At 56.6% G+C, this 19,981-nt stretch overlaps 1 protein-coding gene across 1 annotated transcript in view; it reads right to left on the minus strand.

The window, feature by feature from the left end:
* The window catches only part of LOC132835187 (calmodulin-binding transcription activator 2-like), a 123,655-nt gene that overhangs the window by 63,943 nt on the left and 39,731 nt on the right, over nt 1-19,981 (minus strand). The window contains exons 6-8 of the mRNA XM_060854551.1: nt 12,990-13,149; nt 7,555-7,695; nt 1,730-3,573 (exon numbers count right to left, since the gene is read on the minus strand). Of these exons, the coding sequence (XP_060710534.1) occupies nt 1,730-3,573; nt 7,555-7,695; nt 12,990-13,149 (2,145 nt within the window). The remainder of the gene's footprint in view (nt 1-1,729; nt 3,574-7,554; nt 7,696-12,989; nt 13,150-19,981) is intronic.

Raw genomic sequence — 19,981 nt, forward strand, 5'->3', positions numbered from 1 at the left:
TTGTGGTCCCAACACTGACCCCAGTAGAACTTCACTGATCACTGACTGCCATCCTGAACAGATCCCTTTATACCGACTGTCTGTGTTCTGCCAGCCAGGCCATCCTCCGTCCATACCATCCTCCGTCCATACCATCCTCCGTCCATACAATCCTCCGTCCATACCATCCTCCGTCCATACCATCCTCCATACCATCATCCGTCCATACCATACCATCCTCCATACCATACAATCCTCCATCCATACCATCCTCCATACCATACAATCCTCCATCCATACCATCCTCCATCCATACCATCCTCCATACCATACAATCCTCCATCCATACCATACCATCCTCCGTCCATACCATCCTCCGTCCATACCATCCTCCATACCATACAATCCTCCGTCCATACAATCCCCCGTCCATACAATCTCCCGTCCATACCATCCTCCATCCATACCATCCTCCATCCATACCATCCTCCGTCCATACCATACAATCATCCATCAATACCATCCTCCATCCATACCAGGCAATCCTCCATCCATACCATCCTCCGTCCATACCACCCTCCATCCACACCAACTCTCGCCCCTAACACCAGCAGCTCTTATCTTATTTGGCTGTCTCCTGTGTGAAACCTGATCAAAGGCCTTCTGGAAGTCCAGACAGATCATGTCCACTCTCTCCCCCCTTGTCAAACGTGTTCCCTCCTTTAAGAATTGTAACACGTGTCACGTATGACCTCCCATGACGAAGCCATGCTGATTTGCCCTGTTTTATCATGTACTTATAGTACTCTGCAATCTCACCCTTAATAACAGAGCTGTCTGCTGGGACTGCACACCGTCCAGTTACAGCTGGCACTGCACCTACTTACAAATACTCCACAATCCCAACCATGGACTCCAAAACCTTCCCAATGACTGAGGTCAGGCTAAGGGGCCTGCAGTTTCCTGTCTTCTGCCTCCCTCTCCTCTACACCGTGGGGGGGAGGGGGGGAAGGTGGGGGGTGTTAGATTAGCCATTCCTGAAGGATCAGTACCAATGGCCCCCCTCAGCGATCTCCTTCTGAAGATCAGGTCCAGATGATTTATTGACCTTTCACCTTCCCCAACACCTTGTCCACGGTGATGGCCCTGACCCTGTTGGAAGCGACAGTGTGCTGCTGCTGCTCCCTTCCACCATGAAAACCGATCCAAAGGACCCATTCGGTTTCTCTGTCACGTCCTTGTTTCCCATGTGTACTGTCCTAGCTCTGGGAACGGGGGGCCCACCAGTCACTGACCTGGGTCAGGAGGAAGGCGATGGACAGACTGCTGCTCCCTCCCACAACTTGACACTGGGCATCCCGTGAGCTTTTACAGTGCGTCCACCCACCCACCCGCAAACAATGGCGCCATTCAGCCCCCATGCGCTTGTACTATCCCTTCAACAGCAGTCCAAGAAATCAGGCTTTTTGCTCACAGCCCTGGCAAGTGGCTGACCTCAAAGGGAGATCGCTGGAGAAACTCAGCAGGTCTGGCAGCAGCTGCGGAGAGAGAATCAGAGCTAACCTTTCTAGTTTGGTAAGTGTTTTCCCCAGAACCTTGTAAATCTCGCCTCTCTGGCAGTGACTCCCAGAGACAAGGGCCTGTCCAGTTACAAACCTCTGGCTCCTGGTCACTGCTGAGTAAGGGGCAGGACAGGGGCAGGACAGCGGTGATCAGGACAGTGATTACTGAAAGGAGGATAGCCCCTTACCTCAGGGTAGGACCACTCGGGTGAGAAGTCAGTGATAGCTACGGGTTGCCTGTGCTCGGCTGGGCCACTGGCTGAAGTTTGTGTTGGGTCCGCTGGAGTTCTGGACACCTCCGGAAATGGCACGTCTGTGCCAGTGGCCAGTGTCAGCTGCTGCTGAGGGAAGGAGCTGATCTGAAGAGACTGGTCTGGAAGCTGGGCAGAGACGGTGTGGGCCGGGTGGTCAGTGGGAGGGACAGGGGCTGGGTTAGCGGTGTACCGTGCAAAGCCGGCACTGGGCCCCACGCTGCTGCTGTTGCTGCCTCCGTCCGTCATGATATCGGCCATCAGGTCGGGGAACTGGCTATCGAAGGAGATCTCAAAGTGGTCCATGTTGAGGTCGATGTTGGATGGGGACACTGAGGAAGACGAGAGGTCGTTCTGGATGATGGTGTACAGGTCAGTGACGGGACCACACTGTAACTCCAGGGAGGCTGCAGCTCCATCCTCCGTCGTCATGCCAACCCCAAACGGAGCCTCCGGTTTTACTGACTGCTCCGTGCCCACCCCCCTCTCCATCCGCGCCATCTCGGGACTCGTCTGCGACGTCGTATCCATGGAGACCTCAGGCTCGGGGATGTCCGTCATCGGCAGGTCCTCCTCCACACTGTCACCGCCTTCCGGTGGGAATAGGGAGGCTGATTCCACCTTCAGACCCCCGGAGACGGTGGGAGACAGCACTGGGACACCCCCGAGCCCTGTCTCCTTCGGGACGAAGAAGGGGTTTTGGGGCGGGGGGAGGGAGTTGCTGTCTGGGGGGTGGGGGCTACAGAAGATGCCACTGTAGTTTTTACGGGAGTCCACGTTACTGCAGTCCATATTCTCGGTCACAGCGGGTGGGCCGGGGCTGGACGTGACCAGGTTAGTATCGGTGATCACCGGGAATGTCCGAGTGACCGGAACCAGACCAGGATTCTGAGGGAAGACCGAGACGTCGGAGGAGGAGGATGAGGAGGAGGGGGGCGTTGTTGTGAAATCCAGTCCCCCCACTGTGACACCCTCCAGACTATCCCTCTGGAAATCCGGCTCCTCCTTCAGGTCATTGCCGGGAAATCGGGATTCAGGAATACTGCCGGCTGGGACAGTGCCAAAGGAGGAGCTGGGAGTGGTGTTCACCTCCTGGCCACCCCGCCCTCCTCCGTACGTCTGTCCCTGTTTGGGGCTATTCAGAAATGAGTCAGGGTTGAAGGCAGTGTTGCTGGGGGAGCTGAGAGTCTCTGATGTGTCCATTCTGCCCTCGACAGTCCGGGATAGGACGAGACTGGCCGCTGTGCTCGGAACCAACGACAAACCGATGCTGCCGGCTACGGGAGCGAGGGTCAGGCTGTGACTACTCAGCGGCAGGCCAGGGCTACTGGAGCTGGGAGCCACCAGGTGCTGACTGGGAGTGAGTGGTACTGGCTTATCACCCACCCCGGTCATTAAGATGACGGCGTTCTGCGGGATGCTACAAGTTACCGTGGCAACGGTGAGGTTCGGCACACTACTGGCAACGCCGACTGAGCTCAGCTCCCTCTGACAGTAGCCGTTGGTCCGAGAGGCTGGAGGGTCCAGGGTACACTCCCCCTGCCCCAACGACTTGGACAGTGCCACCTCATTGGTGCCGTTGACCTGCGGCACGGTTTTGGAAAACTTCCCAACCTTCTGGTCCTGACCGTCGGCTTTACTCTCCTCCGGGTCGACTTTGTTCTCCACCGCCGAGAGGTTCTGCACTTCGGTTAACGCCGAGTAACTGGTCAGGCGACTGTCCACCTTTGGGGAGATGATCCGGTGCTTGGTGCTGGTACATTTATGAGGAAGAGTCCCCACTGTCCCAGTCCCATTGGCAACGGAGGGGGAAAGAGAAAACAATTAAAGCTAATTTCATCACCCCCGAAAATATCAACACAGGGGGACAGGGAACTCAGTTACCCCCGAAAATATCAACACAGGGGGACAGGGAGCTCAGTTACCCCCGAAAATATCAACACAGGGGGACAGGGAACTCAGTTACCCCCGAAAATATCAACACAGGGGGATAGGGAACTCAGTTACCCCCGAAAATATCAACACAGGGGGACAGGGAACTCAGTTACTCCCGAAAATATCAACACAGGGGGATAGGGAACTCAGTTACCCCCAAAAATATCAACACAGGGGGACAGGGAACTCAGTTACCCCCTAAAATATCAACACAGAGGGGACAGGGAACTCAGTTACCCCCTAAAATATCAACAGAGGGGACAGGGAACTCAGTTACCCCCTAAAATATCAACACAGGGGGACAGGGAACTCAGTTACCCCCTAAAATATCAACACAGAGGGGACAGGGAACTCAGTTACCCCCTAAAATATCAAAACAGGGGGATAGGGAACTCAGTTACCCCCGAAAATATCAACACAGGGGGACAGGGAACTCAGTTACCCACTAAAATATCAACACAGGGGGATAGGGAACTCAGTTACCCCCTAAAATACCAACACAGGGGGACAGGGAACTCAGTTACCCCCTAAAATATCAACACAGGGGGACAGGGAACTCAGTTACCCCCGAAAATATCAACACAGAAGGACAGGGAACTCAGTTACCCCCTAAAATATCAACACGGGGGACAGGGAACTCAGTTACCCCCGAAAATATCAACACAGAAGGACAGGGAACTCAGTTACCCCCGAAAATATCAACACAGGGGGACAGGGAACTCAGTTACCCTCTAAAATATCAACACAAGGGAACAGGGAACTCAGTTACCCCCTAAAATATCAACACAGGGGACAGGGAACTCAGTTACCCCCTAAAATATCAACACAGAGGGATAGGGAACTCAGTTACCCCCTAAAATATCAACACAGGGGGACAGGGAGCTCAGTTACCCCCGAAAATATCAACACAGAGGGATAGGGAACTCAGTTACCCCCTAAAATACCAACACAGGGGGACAGGGAACTCAGTTACCCCCTAAAATATCAACACAGGGGGACAGGGAACTCAGTTACCCCCTAATATATCAACACAGGGGGACAGGGAACTCAGTTACCCCCGAAAATATCAACACAGAAGGACAGGGAACTCAGTTACTCCCTAAAATATCAACACAGGGGGACAGGGAGCTCAGTTACCCCCTAAGATATCAACACAGGGGGATAGGGAGCTCAGTTACCCCCTAAAATATCAACAGAGGGGGATAGGGAACTCAGTTACCCCCTAAAATATCAACACAGGGGGACAGGGAACTCAGTTACCCCCTAAAATATCAACACAGGGGGACAGGGAGCTCAGTTACACCCTAAAATATCAACACAGGGGGATAGGGAGCTCAGTTACCCCCGAAAATATCAACACAGGGGGATAGGGAACTCAGTTACCCCCTAAAATATCAACACGGGGGGACAGGGAACTCAGTTACCCCCTAAAATATCAACACAGGGGGACAGGGAGCTCAGTTAACCCCTAAAATATCAACACAGGGGGATACGGAGCTCAGTTACCCCCTAAAATATCAACACAGGGGGACAGGGAACTCAGTTACCCCCGAAAATATCAACACAGGGGGACAGGGAGCTCAGTTACCCCCTAAAATATCAACACAGGGGGATAGGGGGCTCAGTTACCCCCTAAAATATCAACACAGGGGGACAGGGAGCTCAGTTACCCCCGAAAATATCAACACAGAGGGATAGGGAACTCAGTTACCCCCTAAAATACCAACACAGGGGGACAGGGAACTCAGTTACACCCTAAAATATCAACACAGGGGGACAGGGAGCTCAGTTACACCCTAAAATATCAACACAGGGGGATAGGGAGCTCAGTTACCCCCTAAAATACCAACACAGGGGGACAGGGAACTCAGTTACCCCCTAAAATATCAACACAGGGGGACAGGGAACTCAGTTACCCCCTAAAATATCAACACAGGGGGACAGGGAGCTCAGTTACCCCCTAAAATATCAACACAGGGGGATAGGGAGCTCAGTTACCCCCGAAAATATCAACACAGGGGGATAGGGAACTCAGTTACCCCCTAAAATATCAACACAGGGGGATAGGGAGCTCAGTTACCCCCTAAAATATCAACACAGGGGGACAGGGAGCTCAGTTAACCCCTAAAATATCAACACAGGGGGATACGGAGCTCAGTTACCCCCTAAAATATCAACACAGGGGGACAGGGAACTCAGTTACCCCCGAAAATATCAACACAGGGGGACAGGGAGCTCAGTTACCCCCTAAAATATCAACACAGGGGGATAGGGGGCTCAGTTACCCCCTAAAATATCAACACAGGGGGACAGGGAGCTCAGTTACCCCCTAAAATATCAACACAGGGGGATAGGGGGCTCAGTTACCCCCTAAAATATCAACACAGGGGGATAGGGAACTCAGTTACACCCTAAAATATCAACACAGGGGGACAGGGAGCTCAGTTACACCCTAAAATATCAACACAGGGGGATAGGGAGCTCAGTTACCCCCTAAAATATCAACACAGGGGGACAGGGAGCTCAGTTACCCCCTAAAATATCAACACAGGGGGACAGGGAACTCAGTTACCCCCGAAAATATCAACACAGGGGGACAGGGAGCTCAGTTACCCTCTAAAATATCAACACAGGGGGACAGGGAGCTCAGTTACCCTCTAAAATATCAACACAGGGGGACAGGGAGCTCAGTTACCCCCTAATATATCAACACAGGGGGACAGGGAACTCAGTTACCCCCGAAAATATCATCACAATGGGACAGGGAACTCAGTTACCCCCGAAAATATCAACACAGGGGGATAGGGAACTCAGTTACCCCCGAAAATATCAACACAGGGGGATAGGGAGCTCAGTTACCCCCTAAAATATCAACACAGGGGGACAGGGAGCTCAGTTACCCCCTAAAATATCAACACAGGGGGACAGGGAACTCAGTTACCCCCTAAAATATCATCACAATGGGACAGGGAACTCAGTTACCCCCGAAAATATCAACACAGGGGGATAGGGAACTCAGTTACCCCCTAAAATATCAACACAGGGGGATAGGGAACTCAGTTACCCCCTAAAATATCAACACAGGGGGATAGGGAACTCAGTTACCCCCGAAAATATCAACATTAGGAACAGAGGGATGAATTACTCCCCCAGAATAACCGGACGACTCGCTCCAGAGCACATGCCCAAAGTCAGAGGGAGGAGACACCAGTATTCCCTCGTGAGTGCTGCTGCTGAGACATCCCTAACTGCCCCTGGAGGAGGGGCGGAGGGTTTGCCGAAAGCCTGCTCTCCATGCCTCACCTCGCTGCCTTTCAGGCCCCAGGCCAGGCTGGGTAAGGATGGGCAGATTTCCTTCCGTGAGGGACAGGAGTGTACCCCGTGAGGTTGGTCATTGTGATCAGGAGGCCTCTGGATTATGATCACACCTCCTCTAGCACCATCCTCCTTGACAGAGGGAGGGACAGGCTGAACCCGAACGGGACTCCCTGGGACAATCAGGGACCAACAAAACACAACACAGACCCTGTACCTGGCATATGGGTCAGGGCACCGTGGGGCAGGGTGAACTCACCTGGGTTAGGTATGCACAGACAAGCCCAATAGCGTGGGTTCAATCCCACCCCCACTTCCCGACTTGGCTGAGACATGGTGACCCACCTCCCCACCCTCCCCCCAAGGGTGATCTAACCAGCCCCCCTCTCGAACGGGAGAGCAGCCAGCGCTCCGGTAAGACAAAGGCAACTCAACAGCCCGGCCGTCCCCACCATCGCCCTCCCAGCAGGGAGTCCCCGATCAGTGCAGATGAGCCCAGATGTGAGACTTACCCAGGCCACTGTTACACAGACAGCTGTGCGTGCGAGGCGGCGGTCGGATTTGGTGACTTTCCAAAACCTGGTGTACCAGCTGCTCGACCGAGAACTCAGTCACTCCGTGACTGTTGCTACACATCCACTTAATGCAATGGACTGCAAGGGAGAGGGGAAAAAGAACTCCCAATGAATGAGTACTCCCAGCAATCCCCGAACCTTACACTGCAGGAGGCTGGTCGCTCACAGGATGGGCTTTCCAATCTGATCTGCTCCCCAGCTTCCTCCCAACATCCTCTGCAACCTCTCCCCTCTCACGATGTGCTTGAGCTGTGAACAATTCACATCCTGCAGCATCTCTGGTAGAGGAGCCCTGACTCGCAATCGGAGACAATCGGCCCATTTCCTCCCATGAGTACAGGAGTTGGGAGGTCATGTTGCGGCCGTACAGGACATTGGTTAGGCCACTGTTGGAATATTGGGTGCAATTCTGGTCTCCTTCCTATCGGAAAGATGTTGTGAAACTTGAAAGGGTTCAGAAAAGATTTACAAGGATGTTGCCAGGGTTGGAGGATCTGAGCTACAGGGAGAGGCGGAACAGGCTGGGGCTGTTTTCCCTGGAGCGTCGGAGGCTGAGGGGTGACCTTATAGAGGTTTACAAAATCATGAGGGGCATGGATAGGATAAATAGGCAAAGTCTTTTCCCTGGGATCGGGGAGTCCAGAACTAGAGGGCATAGGTTTAGGGTGAGAGTGGAAAGATATAAAAGAGACCTAAGGGGCAACTTTTTCATGCAGAGGGTGGTACGTGTATGGAATGAGCTGCCAGAGGATGTGGTGGAGGCTGGTACAATTACAACATTTAAGAGACATCTGGATGGGTATATGAATAGAAAGGGTTTGGAGGGATATGGGCCGGGTGCTGGCAGGTGGGACTAGATTGGGTTGGGATATCTGGTTAGTATGGATGGTTTGGACCGAAGGGTCTGTTTCCGTGCTGTACATCTCTGTGACTCTATTTGGTCCATATCCCTATCCCTATCCCTAACCCTAACCCTGATCCTGATCCTAACCCTATCTCTGACCCTAACCCTAACCCAAACCCCAATTGCTATCCCTGACCCTGACCCTATCCCTGAACCTAACCCTATCCCTAACCTTAACGTTAATACCTGACCCTGTACCTAACCCTGACCTTAACTCTATCCCTAAGCCTAACATTAATTGCTGACCTTGTCCCTACCTCTCACCCCATCCTGACCCTGAACCTAACCCTGACCCTATCAACATTAGGAACATTAGGGTTGGCACAGGGTTAAGGTTAGGGTTAGGGTTCGGGCTAGGGCTAGAGCAAAAGGGTTAGGGTCTCACTTGCTAGTTTTGGGCTAGGGCTAGGGCAATAGAGTTCAGGTCACACTTGCGTTAGGGTTAAGCTTAGGGTTAGAGATAAGGATAGGGATAGGGATAGGGTTAGGGTTAGGGTTAGCGTGAGGGTTAGGGATAGGGTTAGGGTTAGGGTTTGGTTCAGGGTCAGGGATTGGGTTAGGGATAGACACAGGGTCAGGGATTAATTTTAGGGTTAGGGATAGGTTTAAGGTCAGGCTTAGGGTTAGGCTTAGGGACAGAGTCAAGGATCGGGACAGGGTTAGGGTCTCACCTGCGATTGGGTTAAGTTTAGGGTTAGGGTTAGGGTTGGCACAGGGATAGGTACAGGGACAGCACAGTGTTAGGGTTAGGGATAGGGTCAGGGTCAGGGATAGGGTTATCACAGTGTTATGGATAGGGTCTGGTTCAGGGATAGGGTCAGAGTCAGGGTCAGGGTCAGGGTTAGCACAGGGTTAGGGTTAGGGATTAATGTTAGGGTTAGGGATAGAGGTTAGGTCAGGATTAGGGTCTCACCTGCAATAGGGTTAAGTTTCGGGTTAGGGTTAGGGTTAGGAATAGGGATAGGGACAGCACAGGGTTAGGGTTAGGGTCAGGGTCAGGGACAGGGATAGGGTTAGGGTTAGCACAGGGTTAGGGATCGGGATTGGGATAGGTATAGGGTTGGGACAGGGACAGCACAGGGTTAGGGTTAGGGATAGGTTTACGGTCAGTGTTAGGGATAGGGTCAGGGTCATGGTTAGAGTCAGGGTAAGGGTCAGGGGCAGGGATAGGGTCAGGGTCAGGCTAAGGGTAAGGGTCAGCACAGGGATAGGGTTAGGGTTAGGGTCAGGAATTAATGTTAGGGTTAGGGTTAGGGTTAGAGTTAGAGTGAGGGTGAGGGACAGGATCAGGTTCAGGGTCAGGGATAGGGTTAAGGTCAGGGTTAGGAATAGGGTCAGGGTTTGGGTTTCATCTGCGATAGGGTTAAGTTTCGGGTTAGGGTTAGGTTTAGAGTTAGCACAGGGTTAGGGTTAGGTTCAGGGTCAGGGATTAATGTTAGGGTTAGGGTTAGGGTTAAGGTCAGGATTAGGGATATGGTCAAGGTTAGGGTCTCAACTGCGATAGGGTTAGGGTTAGGGTTAGGGTTAGGGTCAGGGTCGGGGTTAGGGACAGGGACAGGGATAGTGTCAGGGTTAGGGATAGTGTCAGGGTCAGGGATAGTGTCAGGGTTAGGGTCAGGGATAGGGTTAGGGTCAGGGTCAGGGATAGGGATAGGGTCAGGGTCAGGGTTAAGGTTAGCGATAGGGTTAGGGTCAGGGGTTAATGTTAGTGTTAGGGTTAGGGTTAAGGATAGGGATAGGGTTAGGGATAGGGTTAGGGTTCAGGTCTCATCTGCGATAGGGTTAAGTTTCGGGTTAGGGTTACGTTTAGAGTTAGCACAGGGTTAGGGTTAGGTTCAGGGTCAGGGCCAGGGATTAATGTTAGGGTTAGGGATAGAGTTAAGGTCACGATTAGGGATATGGTCATGGTTAGGGTCTCACCTGCGATAGGGTTATGTTTAGGGTTAGTTTTAGGGTTAGGGTTAGGGTTATGGTCAGGGTCAGGGTCAGGGTCAGGGATAGTGTCAGGGTTAGGGTTAGGGATAGTGTCAGGGTCAGGGTCAGGGTTAGGGATAGTGTCAGTGTCAGGGTCAGGGTCAGGGTTAGGGTTAGGGTTCGGGTCAGGGTTAGGGTTAGGGTTCGGGTCAGGGTTAGGGTTAGGGTCAGGGTTAGGGTTAGGGTTCGGGTCAGGGTTAGGGTTAGCACAGGGTTAGGGATAGGGTCAGAGTCAGGGATAGGGATAGGGTCAGGGTCAGGGTTAGGGATAGGGTTAGCACAGGGTTAGGGATAGGGTCAGAGTCAGGGATAGGGATAGGGTCAGGGTCAGGGTTAGGGATAGGGTCAGGGTCAGGGTTAGGGATAGGGTCAGGGTCAGGGTTAAGGTCAGGGTTAGGAATAGGGTCAGGGTTCGGGTCTCCTCTGCGATAGGGTTAAGTTTCGGGTTAGGGTTAGGTTTAGATTTAGCACAGGGTTAGGGTTAGGTTCAGGGACAGGGATAGGGTTAGGGTTAGGGTTAGGGTTAGAGTTAGGGTTAGGGATAGTGTCAGGGTCAGGGTTAGGGTTAGGGTCAGGGTCAGGGTTAGGGTTAGGGTCAGGGATAGGGTCAGGGATAGGGTCAGGGATAGGGTTAGCGCAGGGTTAGGGTTAGGGATAGGGATAGTTTCAGGGTTAAGGTTAGCAATAGGGTTAGGGTTAGGGTCAGGGATTAATGTTAGGGTTAGGATTAGGGATAGGGTTAAGGTCAGTGTTAGGGTTAGAGTTAGAGTTAGGGTTAGGGTTAGGGTCTGGGACAGGTCAGGGTCAGGGTTAGGGTCAGGGATAGGGATAGGGTTAGGGTTAGGGTTAGGGTTAGGGTTAGGGATATGGTTAAGATCAGAGTTAGGAATAGGGTCAGGGTTCAGGTCTCATCTGCGATAGGGTTAAGTTTCGGGTTAGGGTTAGGTTTATAGTTAGCACAGGGTTAGGGTTAGGTTCAGGGTCAGGGATAGGGTTATGGATAGGCTAAGGGTCAGGAATTAATATTAGGGTTAGGGTCAGGGTTAGGGTTAGCACAGGGTTAGGGTTAGGGATAGGGATAGGGTCAGGGTCAGGGTTAGGGATAGGGATGGGGTCAGGGTTAAGGTTAGCAATTGGGTTAGGGTTAGGGTCAGGGATTAATGTTAGGGTTAGGGTTAGGATTAGGGATAGGGATAGGGTTAAGGTCAGGGTTAGGAATAGGGTCAGGGTTCAGGTCTCATCTGCGATAGGGTTAAGTTTCAGGTTAGGGTTAGGTTTAGTGTTAGCACAGGGTTAGGGTTAGGTTCAGGGTCAGGGATAGGGTTAGGGTTAGAGTTAGGGTCAGTGTCAGGGATTAATGTTAGGGTCAGGGATAGGGTTCAGGACAGGGTTCGGGTCTCACTTGCGATTGGGTTAAGTTTAGGGTTCGGGTACAGGTTAGGGTTAGGGTTAGGGTTAGGGACAGGGTCAGGGATTAATGTTAGGGTTAGGAATATGGTAAGGGTTAGGGTCTCACCTGCGATAGGGTTAGGGTTAGGGTTAGGGATAGTGAATACGCTAGGGTTAGGGTTAGGGTTAGGGGGAGGTTAGCGATAGGGTCAGGGTTAGGGTCAGGGTCAGGGTTAGGGTCAGGCATAGGGTCAGGGATAGGGTCAGGGATAGGGTCAGGGATAGGGCCAGGGTCAGGGTTAGGGTTAGGGATAGGGCCAGGGTTAGGGCCAGGGTCAGGGTTAGGGTTAGGGTTAGGGTCAGGGATAGGGTCAGGGATAGGGCCAGGGTCAGGGTTAGGGTCAGGGATAGGGCCAGGGTTAGGGTTATGGTTAGGGTTAGGGTTAGGGATTAGGGTTAGGGACAGGGTCAGGGATTAATGTTAGGGTTAGGGATATGGTATGGTTAGGGTTAGGGTTAGGGTTAGGGTTAGGGTTAGGGTTAGGGTTAGGGTTAGGGTTAGGGTTAGGGTCAGGATTAGGGGCAGGGGCAGGGTCAGGGATTAATGTTAGGGTTAGGGATATGGTAAGGGTTAGGGTCTCACCTGCGATAGGGTTAAGTTTAGGGTTAGTTTTAGGGTTAGGGTTAGGGATAGCGCATAGGCGATAGGGTTAGGGTTAGGGGTAGGGTTAGGGTTAGGGTTAGGGTTAGGGTTAGGGTTAGGGTTAGGGTTAGGGTTAGGGTTAGGGGACAGGAGGCAAACCTGCGATAGGGTTAGGGTTAGGGTTAGGGTTAGGGTTAGGGTTAGGGTTAGGGTTAGGGTTAGGGTTAGGGTTAGGGTTAGGGTTAGGGGACAGGAGGCAAACCTGCGATAGGGTTAGGGTTAGGGTTAGGGTTAGGGTTAGGGTTAGGGTTAGGGTTAGGGTTAGGGTTAGGGTTAGGGTTAGGGGACAGGAGGCAAACCTGCGATAGGGTTAGGGTTAGGGTTAGGGTTAGGGTTAGGGTTAGGGTTAGGGTTAGGGTTAGGGTTAGGGTTAGGGTTAGGGGACAGGAGGCAAACCCTTACACATTGGCTTCAGCTGACAAATGAGTTCCTCCTTTGTCCATTTGAGCCACTCCTTCCTGTCGCTGTTCACCGAGCACAGGCTGCGGTAGGGTCCACACGTTTTACCAGAGTCTTCGGGGACAGGCACGTTCAGGTAGTGAACTAACACAATATCAGGATTCTGTCGGACAGCATTCACAATAAACATGAGCTCATCAGGAAGCGCCCCCCCCACCCCCCCCCACCGCCACCCCCCCCCACCCCCTCCCCCCCCCCGAGTCCCTAATCCCACCATCATTCACAACCAGCAGCTAATACCAGCCAGTTCCAGGGCAGCACCAAATAAAGGCAAGATAGAACATTCCAGAAGCTGATGGGAGAGCGGAGCGCTCAACCCCAGGACTAGGCAGGGCAGTGAGGTACAGGGACTCTCTCTCACACACACACACACACACACATATACATACACTCTCTCACACACACACATATACATACACTCTCTCACACACACATATACATACACTCACACACACACACATATATACATACACTCTCTCACACACACATATACATACACTCACACACACACACACTCTCTCTCACACACACACACATAAATACACTCTCTCACACACACACTCACTCACACACACTTACATACACTCTCACACACACTCACACACACACTTACATACACTCTCTGACACACACACTCACTCACACACACTTACATACACTCACACACACACTTACATACACTCTCTGACACACACACTCACTCACACACACACTCTCTCTGTCACACACAGAGTCTCTCTCTGTCACACACACACACACACACACACACACACACACACACACACACACACACACACACACACACACACACACACACACACACTCTCACCGGGGTACAGTCCCCCCCCAACACACAGCTGTGAGGGATAGGGACAGACCCAGGGGCGATAAGGTGGAAGGCACTCAGGGGGATGTGATACTGTGGAGGGACAGGTAACGGTGGGAGATGTTGGGCAGTAGGAGTTACCGAGAAACCTGATGCTGACAGTGTTTGGTGGTGAACCGTTGTGCTGTGTAGTGAGACTGTTCTCGAGCTCAGGGTCATCTTCTTGCAGACACACCCTCACACAGAGAGGCCTGTTCCACCAGGCCCTTGGGAAAACCACAGGCCCTCCCAATGGGGGGACAATTCCCATTTATAAACGACTGAGAACATTCCAGAAAGAGTACACACACATCCCCTGACCAGCTTTGACTTGGATTGACCAAGCGCCTGGATCCACAGTCGGTAAATTGCTGTAATCGCTGTCCCTGACAGAACCTGGGCAGCTCCGAGAGACCCTAGTTATGGTTAAACATGACAGGGCTACCGGAGAATAAACAGGGAACAATGAAACACACCATCACAGGCAAGGACAGAGAGTGTCAGGGGGACACTCCCACACCTCCACACCCACCCCCACACCCACACACCCCCACCCCCACTCACCCCACACCCCCACACCCACACACCCACACCCCCACACAGCACACCGTACACCCCACACCGCACCCCGTACACCCCACCCCTCCACACAGCACCCCGTACACCCCCCACCCCCCACACAGCACCCCGTACCCCCCGTACCCCCACACAGCACCCCGTACACCCCCCACCCCCCACACAGCACCCCGTACACCCCACACCCCCCACAAAGCACCCCGTACACCCCCCACCCCCCACACAGCACACCGTACACCCCACACCCCCACACAGCACCCTGTACCCCCCACACCCCCCACACAGCACCCCGTACACCCCACACCCCCACACAGCACCCCGTACACCCCCACACCCCCCACACAGCACCCCGTACCCCCCACACCCCCCACACATCACCCCGTACCCCCCACACCCCCACCCAGCACCCCGTACCCCCCCACACAGCACCCCGTACCCCCCACACCCCCCACACATCACCCCGTACACCCCCACACAGCACCCCGTACCCCCCACACCCCCCACACATCACCCCGTACACCCCACACCCCCCACACATCACCCCGTACACCCCACACCCCCCACACATCACCCCGTACCCCCCACACCCCCACACAGCACCCCGTACCCCCCACACCCCCCACACATCACCCCGTACACCCCACACCCCCACACAGCACCCCGTACACCCGACACTCCCCACACAGCACCCCGTACACCCCCCACACCCCCACACAGCACCCCGTACCCCCCACACAGCACCCCGTACACCCCACACCCCCCACACAGCACCCCGTACACCCCACACCCCCACACAGCACCCCGTACCCCCCACACCCCCACACAGCACCCCGTACACCACACCCCCCACACCCCCACACAGCACCCCGTACACCCCACACCCCCCACACCCCCACACAGCACCCCGTACACCCCACACCCCCCACACAGCACCCCGTACCCCCCACACCCCCACACAGCACCCCGTACACCCCACACACAGCACCCCGTACACCCCACACGCCCCACACCGCACCCTGTACACCCCACACCCCCCACACAGCACCCCGTACCCCCCACACAGCACCCCGTACCCCCCACACCCCCCACACAGCACCCCGTACACCCCACACCCCCCACACAGCACCCCGTACTCCCCACACCCCCCACACAGCACCCCGTACACCCCACACAGCACCCCGTACACCCGACACCCCCCACACAGCACCCCGTACCCCCCACACCCCCACACAGCACCCCGTACACCCCACACCCCCCACACAGCACCCCGTACACCCCCACACCCCCCACACAGCACCCCGTACTCCCCACACCCCCCACACAGCACCCCGTACACCCCACACATCACCCCGTACACCCCACACCCCCCACACATCACCCCGTACCCCCCACACCCCCACACAGCACCCCGTACCCCCCACACCCCCCACACATCACCCCGTACACCCCACACCCCCACACAGCACCCCGTACACCCGACACTCCCCACACAGCACCCCGTACACCCCCCACACCCCCCCACAGCACCCCGTACCCCCCACACAGCACCCCGTACACCCCACACCCCCCACACAGCACCCCGTACACCCCACACCCCCACACAGCACCCCGTACCCCCCACACCCCCACACATCACCCCGTACACCCCACACCCCCCACACCCCCACACAGCACCCCGTACACCCCGTACCCCCCACACCCCCACACAGCACCCCGTACACCCCACACCCCCCACACAGCACCCCGTACACCCCACACACAGCACCCCGTACACCCCACACGCCCCACACCGCACCCTGTACACCCCACACCCCCCACACAGCACCCCGTACCCCCCACACAGCACCCCGTACCCCCCACACCCCCCACACAGCACCCCGTACACCCCACACCCTCCACACAGCACCCCGTACTCCCCACACCCCCCACACAGCACCCCGTACACCCCACACAGCACCCCGTACACCCGACACCCCCCACACAGCACCCCGTACCCCCCACACCCCCACACAGCACCCCGTACACCCCACACCCCCACACAGCACCCCGTACCCCCCACACAGCACCCCGTACACCCCACACCCCCACACAGCACCCCGTACACCCCACACCCCTCACACAGCACCCCGTACACCCCACACCCCTCACACAGCACCCCGTACACCCCCCACCCCCCACACAGCACCCCGTACACCCCACACCCCCACACAGCACCCCGTACACCCCACACCCCTCACACAGCACCCCGTACACCCCCCACCCCCCACACAGCACCCCGTACACCCCACACCCCTACACAGCACCCCGTACAACCCACACCCCCCACACAGCACCCCGTACTCCCCAAACCCCCCACACAGCACCCCGTACACCCCACACCCCCCACACAGCACCCCGTACACCCCCACACCCCCACACAGCAGCCCGTACCCCCCACACCCCCACACAGCACCCCGTACACCCCACACCCCCCACAGCGGCCCGTACCCCCCACAACCCCACACAGCACCCCGTACCCCCCACACCCCCACACAGCACCCCGTACACCCCACACACAGCACCCCGTACACCCCACACCCCCACACAGCACCCCGTACACCCCACACCCCCACACAGCACCCCGTACACCCCCCACACCCCCACACAGCACCCTGTACACCCCACACAGCACCCCACAACCCCACACAGCAACCCGTACACCCCCACACCCCCCACACAGCACCCCGTACCCCCCACACCCCCACACAGCACCCCGTACCCCCCACACCCCCCACACAGCACCCCGTACACCCCCACACCCCCACACAGCACCCCGTACCCCCCACACCCCCCACACAGCACCCCGTACACCCCACACACAGCACCCCGTCCACCCCACACCCCCCACACAGCACCCCGTCCACCCCACACCCCCCACACAGCACCCCGTCCACTCCACACCCCCCACACAGCACCCCGTACACCCCCACCCCCACACAGCACCCCGTACACCCCCACACCGCACCCCATACCCCCCACACCCCCCACACAGCACCCCGTACACCACACACACAGCACCCCGTACACCCCACACCCCCCACACAGCACCCCACACCCCCCACACAGCACCCCGTACACCCCACACCCCTCACACAGCACCCCGTACACCCCCCACCCCCCACACAGCACCCCGTACACCCCACACCCCCCACACAGCACCCCGTACACCCCACACCCCCACACAGCATCCCGTACACCCCACACCCCCCACACAGCACCCCGTACACCCCACACCCCCACACAGCACCCCGTACCCCCCACACAGCACCCCGTACACCCCACACCCCCCACACAGCACCCCGTACACCCCACACCCCCCACACCCCACACACAGCACCCCGTACACCCCACACCCCCACACAGCACCCCGTACACCCCACACCCCCCACACAGCACCCCGTACCCCCCACACCCCCACACAGCACCCCGTACACCCCACACACAGCACCCCGTACACCCCACACCCCCACACAGTACCCCGTACACCCCACACCCCCACACAGCACCCTGTACACCCGACACCCCCCACACAGCACCCCGTACACCCCACACACCCCACACAGCACCCCGTACACCCCACACCTCCCACACAGCACCCCACACCCCCCACACAGCACCCCGTACACCCCCACACCCCCACACAGCACCCCGTACACCCCCACACCCCCCACACAGCACCCCGTACCCCCCACACCCCCACACAGCACCCCGTACCCCCCACACCCCCCACACAGCACCCCGTACACCCCCACACAGCACCCCGTACCCCCCACACCCCCCACACATCACCCCGTACACCCCACACCCCCCACACAGCACCCCGTACACCCCACACCCCCCACACAGCACCCCGTACACCCCACACCCCCACACAGCACCCCGTACACCCCCACACCGCACCCCGTACACCCCACACCCCCCACACAGCACCCCGTACACCCCACACCCCCACACAGCACCCCGTACACCCCACACACAGCACCCCGTACACCGTACACCCCACACACAGCACCCCGTACACCCCACACACAGCACCCTGTACACCCCACACCCCCACACAGCACCCCGTACACCCCCACACCGCACCCCGTACACCCCACACCCCCACACAGCACCCCGTACACCCCACACCCCCACACAGCACCCCGTACACCCCACACCCCCCACACAGCACCCCACACCCCACACAGCACCCCGTACACCACACACACCCCACAGCACCCCGTACACCCCACACCCCCCCACAGCACCCCGTACACCCCACACCCCCCACACAGCACCCCGTACCCCCCACACAGCACCCCGTACACCCCACACCCCCACACAGCACCCCGTACACCCCACACCCCCACACAGCACCCCGTACACCCCACACCCCCACACAGCACCCCGTACCCCCCACACCCCCCACACAGCACCCCGTACACCCCACACCCCCCACACAGCACCCCGTACCCCCCACACAGCAGCCCGTACACCCCACACCCCCCACACAGCACCCCGTACACCCCACACCCCCACACAGCACCCCGTACACCCCCACACCCCCACACAGCACCCTGTACACCCCACACCCCCACACAGCACCCCCCACACCCCCCCCATAGCACCCCGTACACCCCACACCCCCCACACAGCATCCCGTACACCCCACACCCCCACACAGCACCCCGTACACCCCCACACAGCACCCCGTACACCCCACACCCCCCACACAGCACCCCGTACACCCCACACCCCCACACAGCACCCTGTACACCCCAGACCCCTCACACAGCACCCCGTACACCCCACACCCGCACACAGCACCCTGTACACCCCACACCCCCCACACAGCACCCCGTACACACCCACACACCCCCACACAGCACCCCGTACACCCCACACAGCACCCCGTACCCCCACTCCCCCCTGTACCCCCACTCCCCACATTTGAAACACAAACAGATCAGCTGTGATCTGAAACAACACAAGATTGTTGGAGAAACTCAGCAGGTCTGGCAGCACGTGTGGAGTGAGAGAGAAACAGCTCACATTTTGAGATCAATGTAACTGGTTCTGAACTGCATTTCTATATCGCCGCCCCTGAACTGACTCAGTGTCTGCAGCTGTTCCATATCTTTATAAACCTCCATGTACACGGAGAATTGTAACGGGAAGATGTGCCGTTATCTCCCTGGGAGCGAACTCATGGCCGCCTCTCAGGCACACGGCCAGTCACTTGTCCTAATGTCTGTGTGTGTGTGTGTGTGTGTGTGTGTGTGTGTGTGTGTGTGTGTGTGTCTGTCTGTCTGTCTGTGTGTGCGTGTCTGTCTGTGTGCGTGTGTCTGTCTGTCTGTCTGTCTGTGTGTGCGTGTCTGTCTGTGTGCGTGTGTCTGTCTGTGTGTGCGTGTCTGTGTCTGTCTGTGTGTGCGTGTGTCTGTCTGTCTGTCTGTCTGTCTGTGTCTGTCTGTGT

Source organism: Hemiscyllium ocellatum, chromosome 44 (genome assembly GCF_020745735.1).
Source record: "Hemiscyllium ocellatum isolate sHemOce1 chromosome 44, sHemOce1.pat.X.cur, whole genome shotgun sequence".
Taxonomy (NCBI): Eukaryota; Metazoa; Chordata; class Chondrichthyes; order Orectolobiformes; family Hemiscylliidae; genus Hemiscyllium; species Hemiscyllium ocellatum.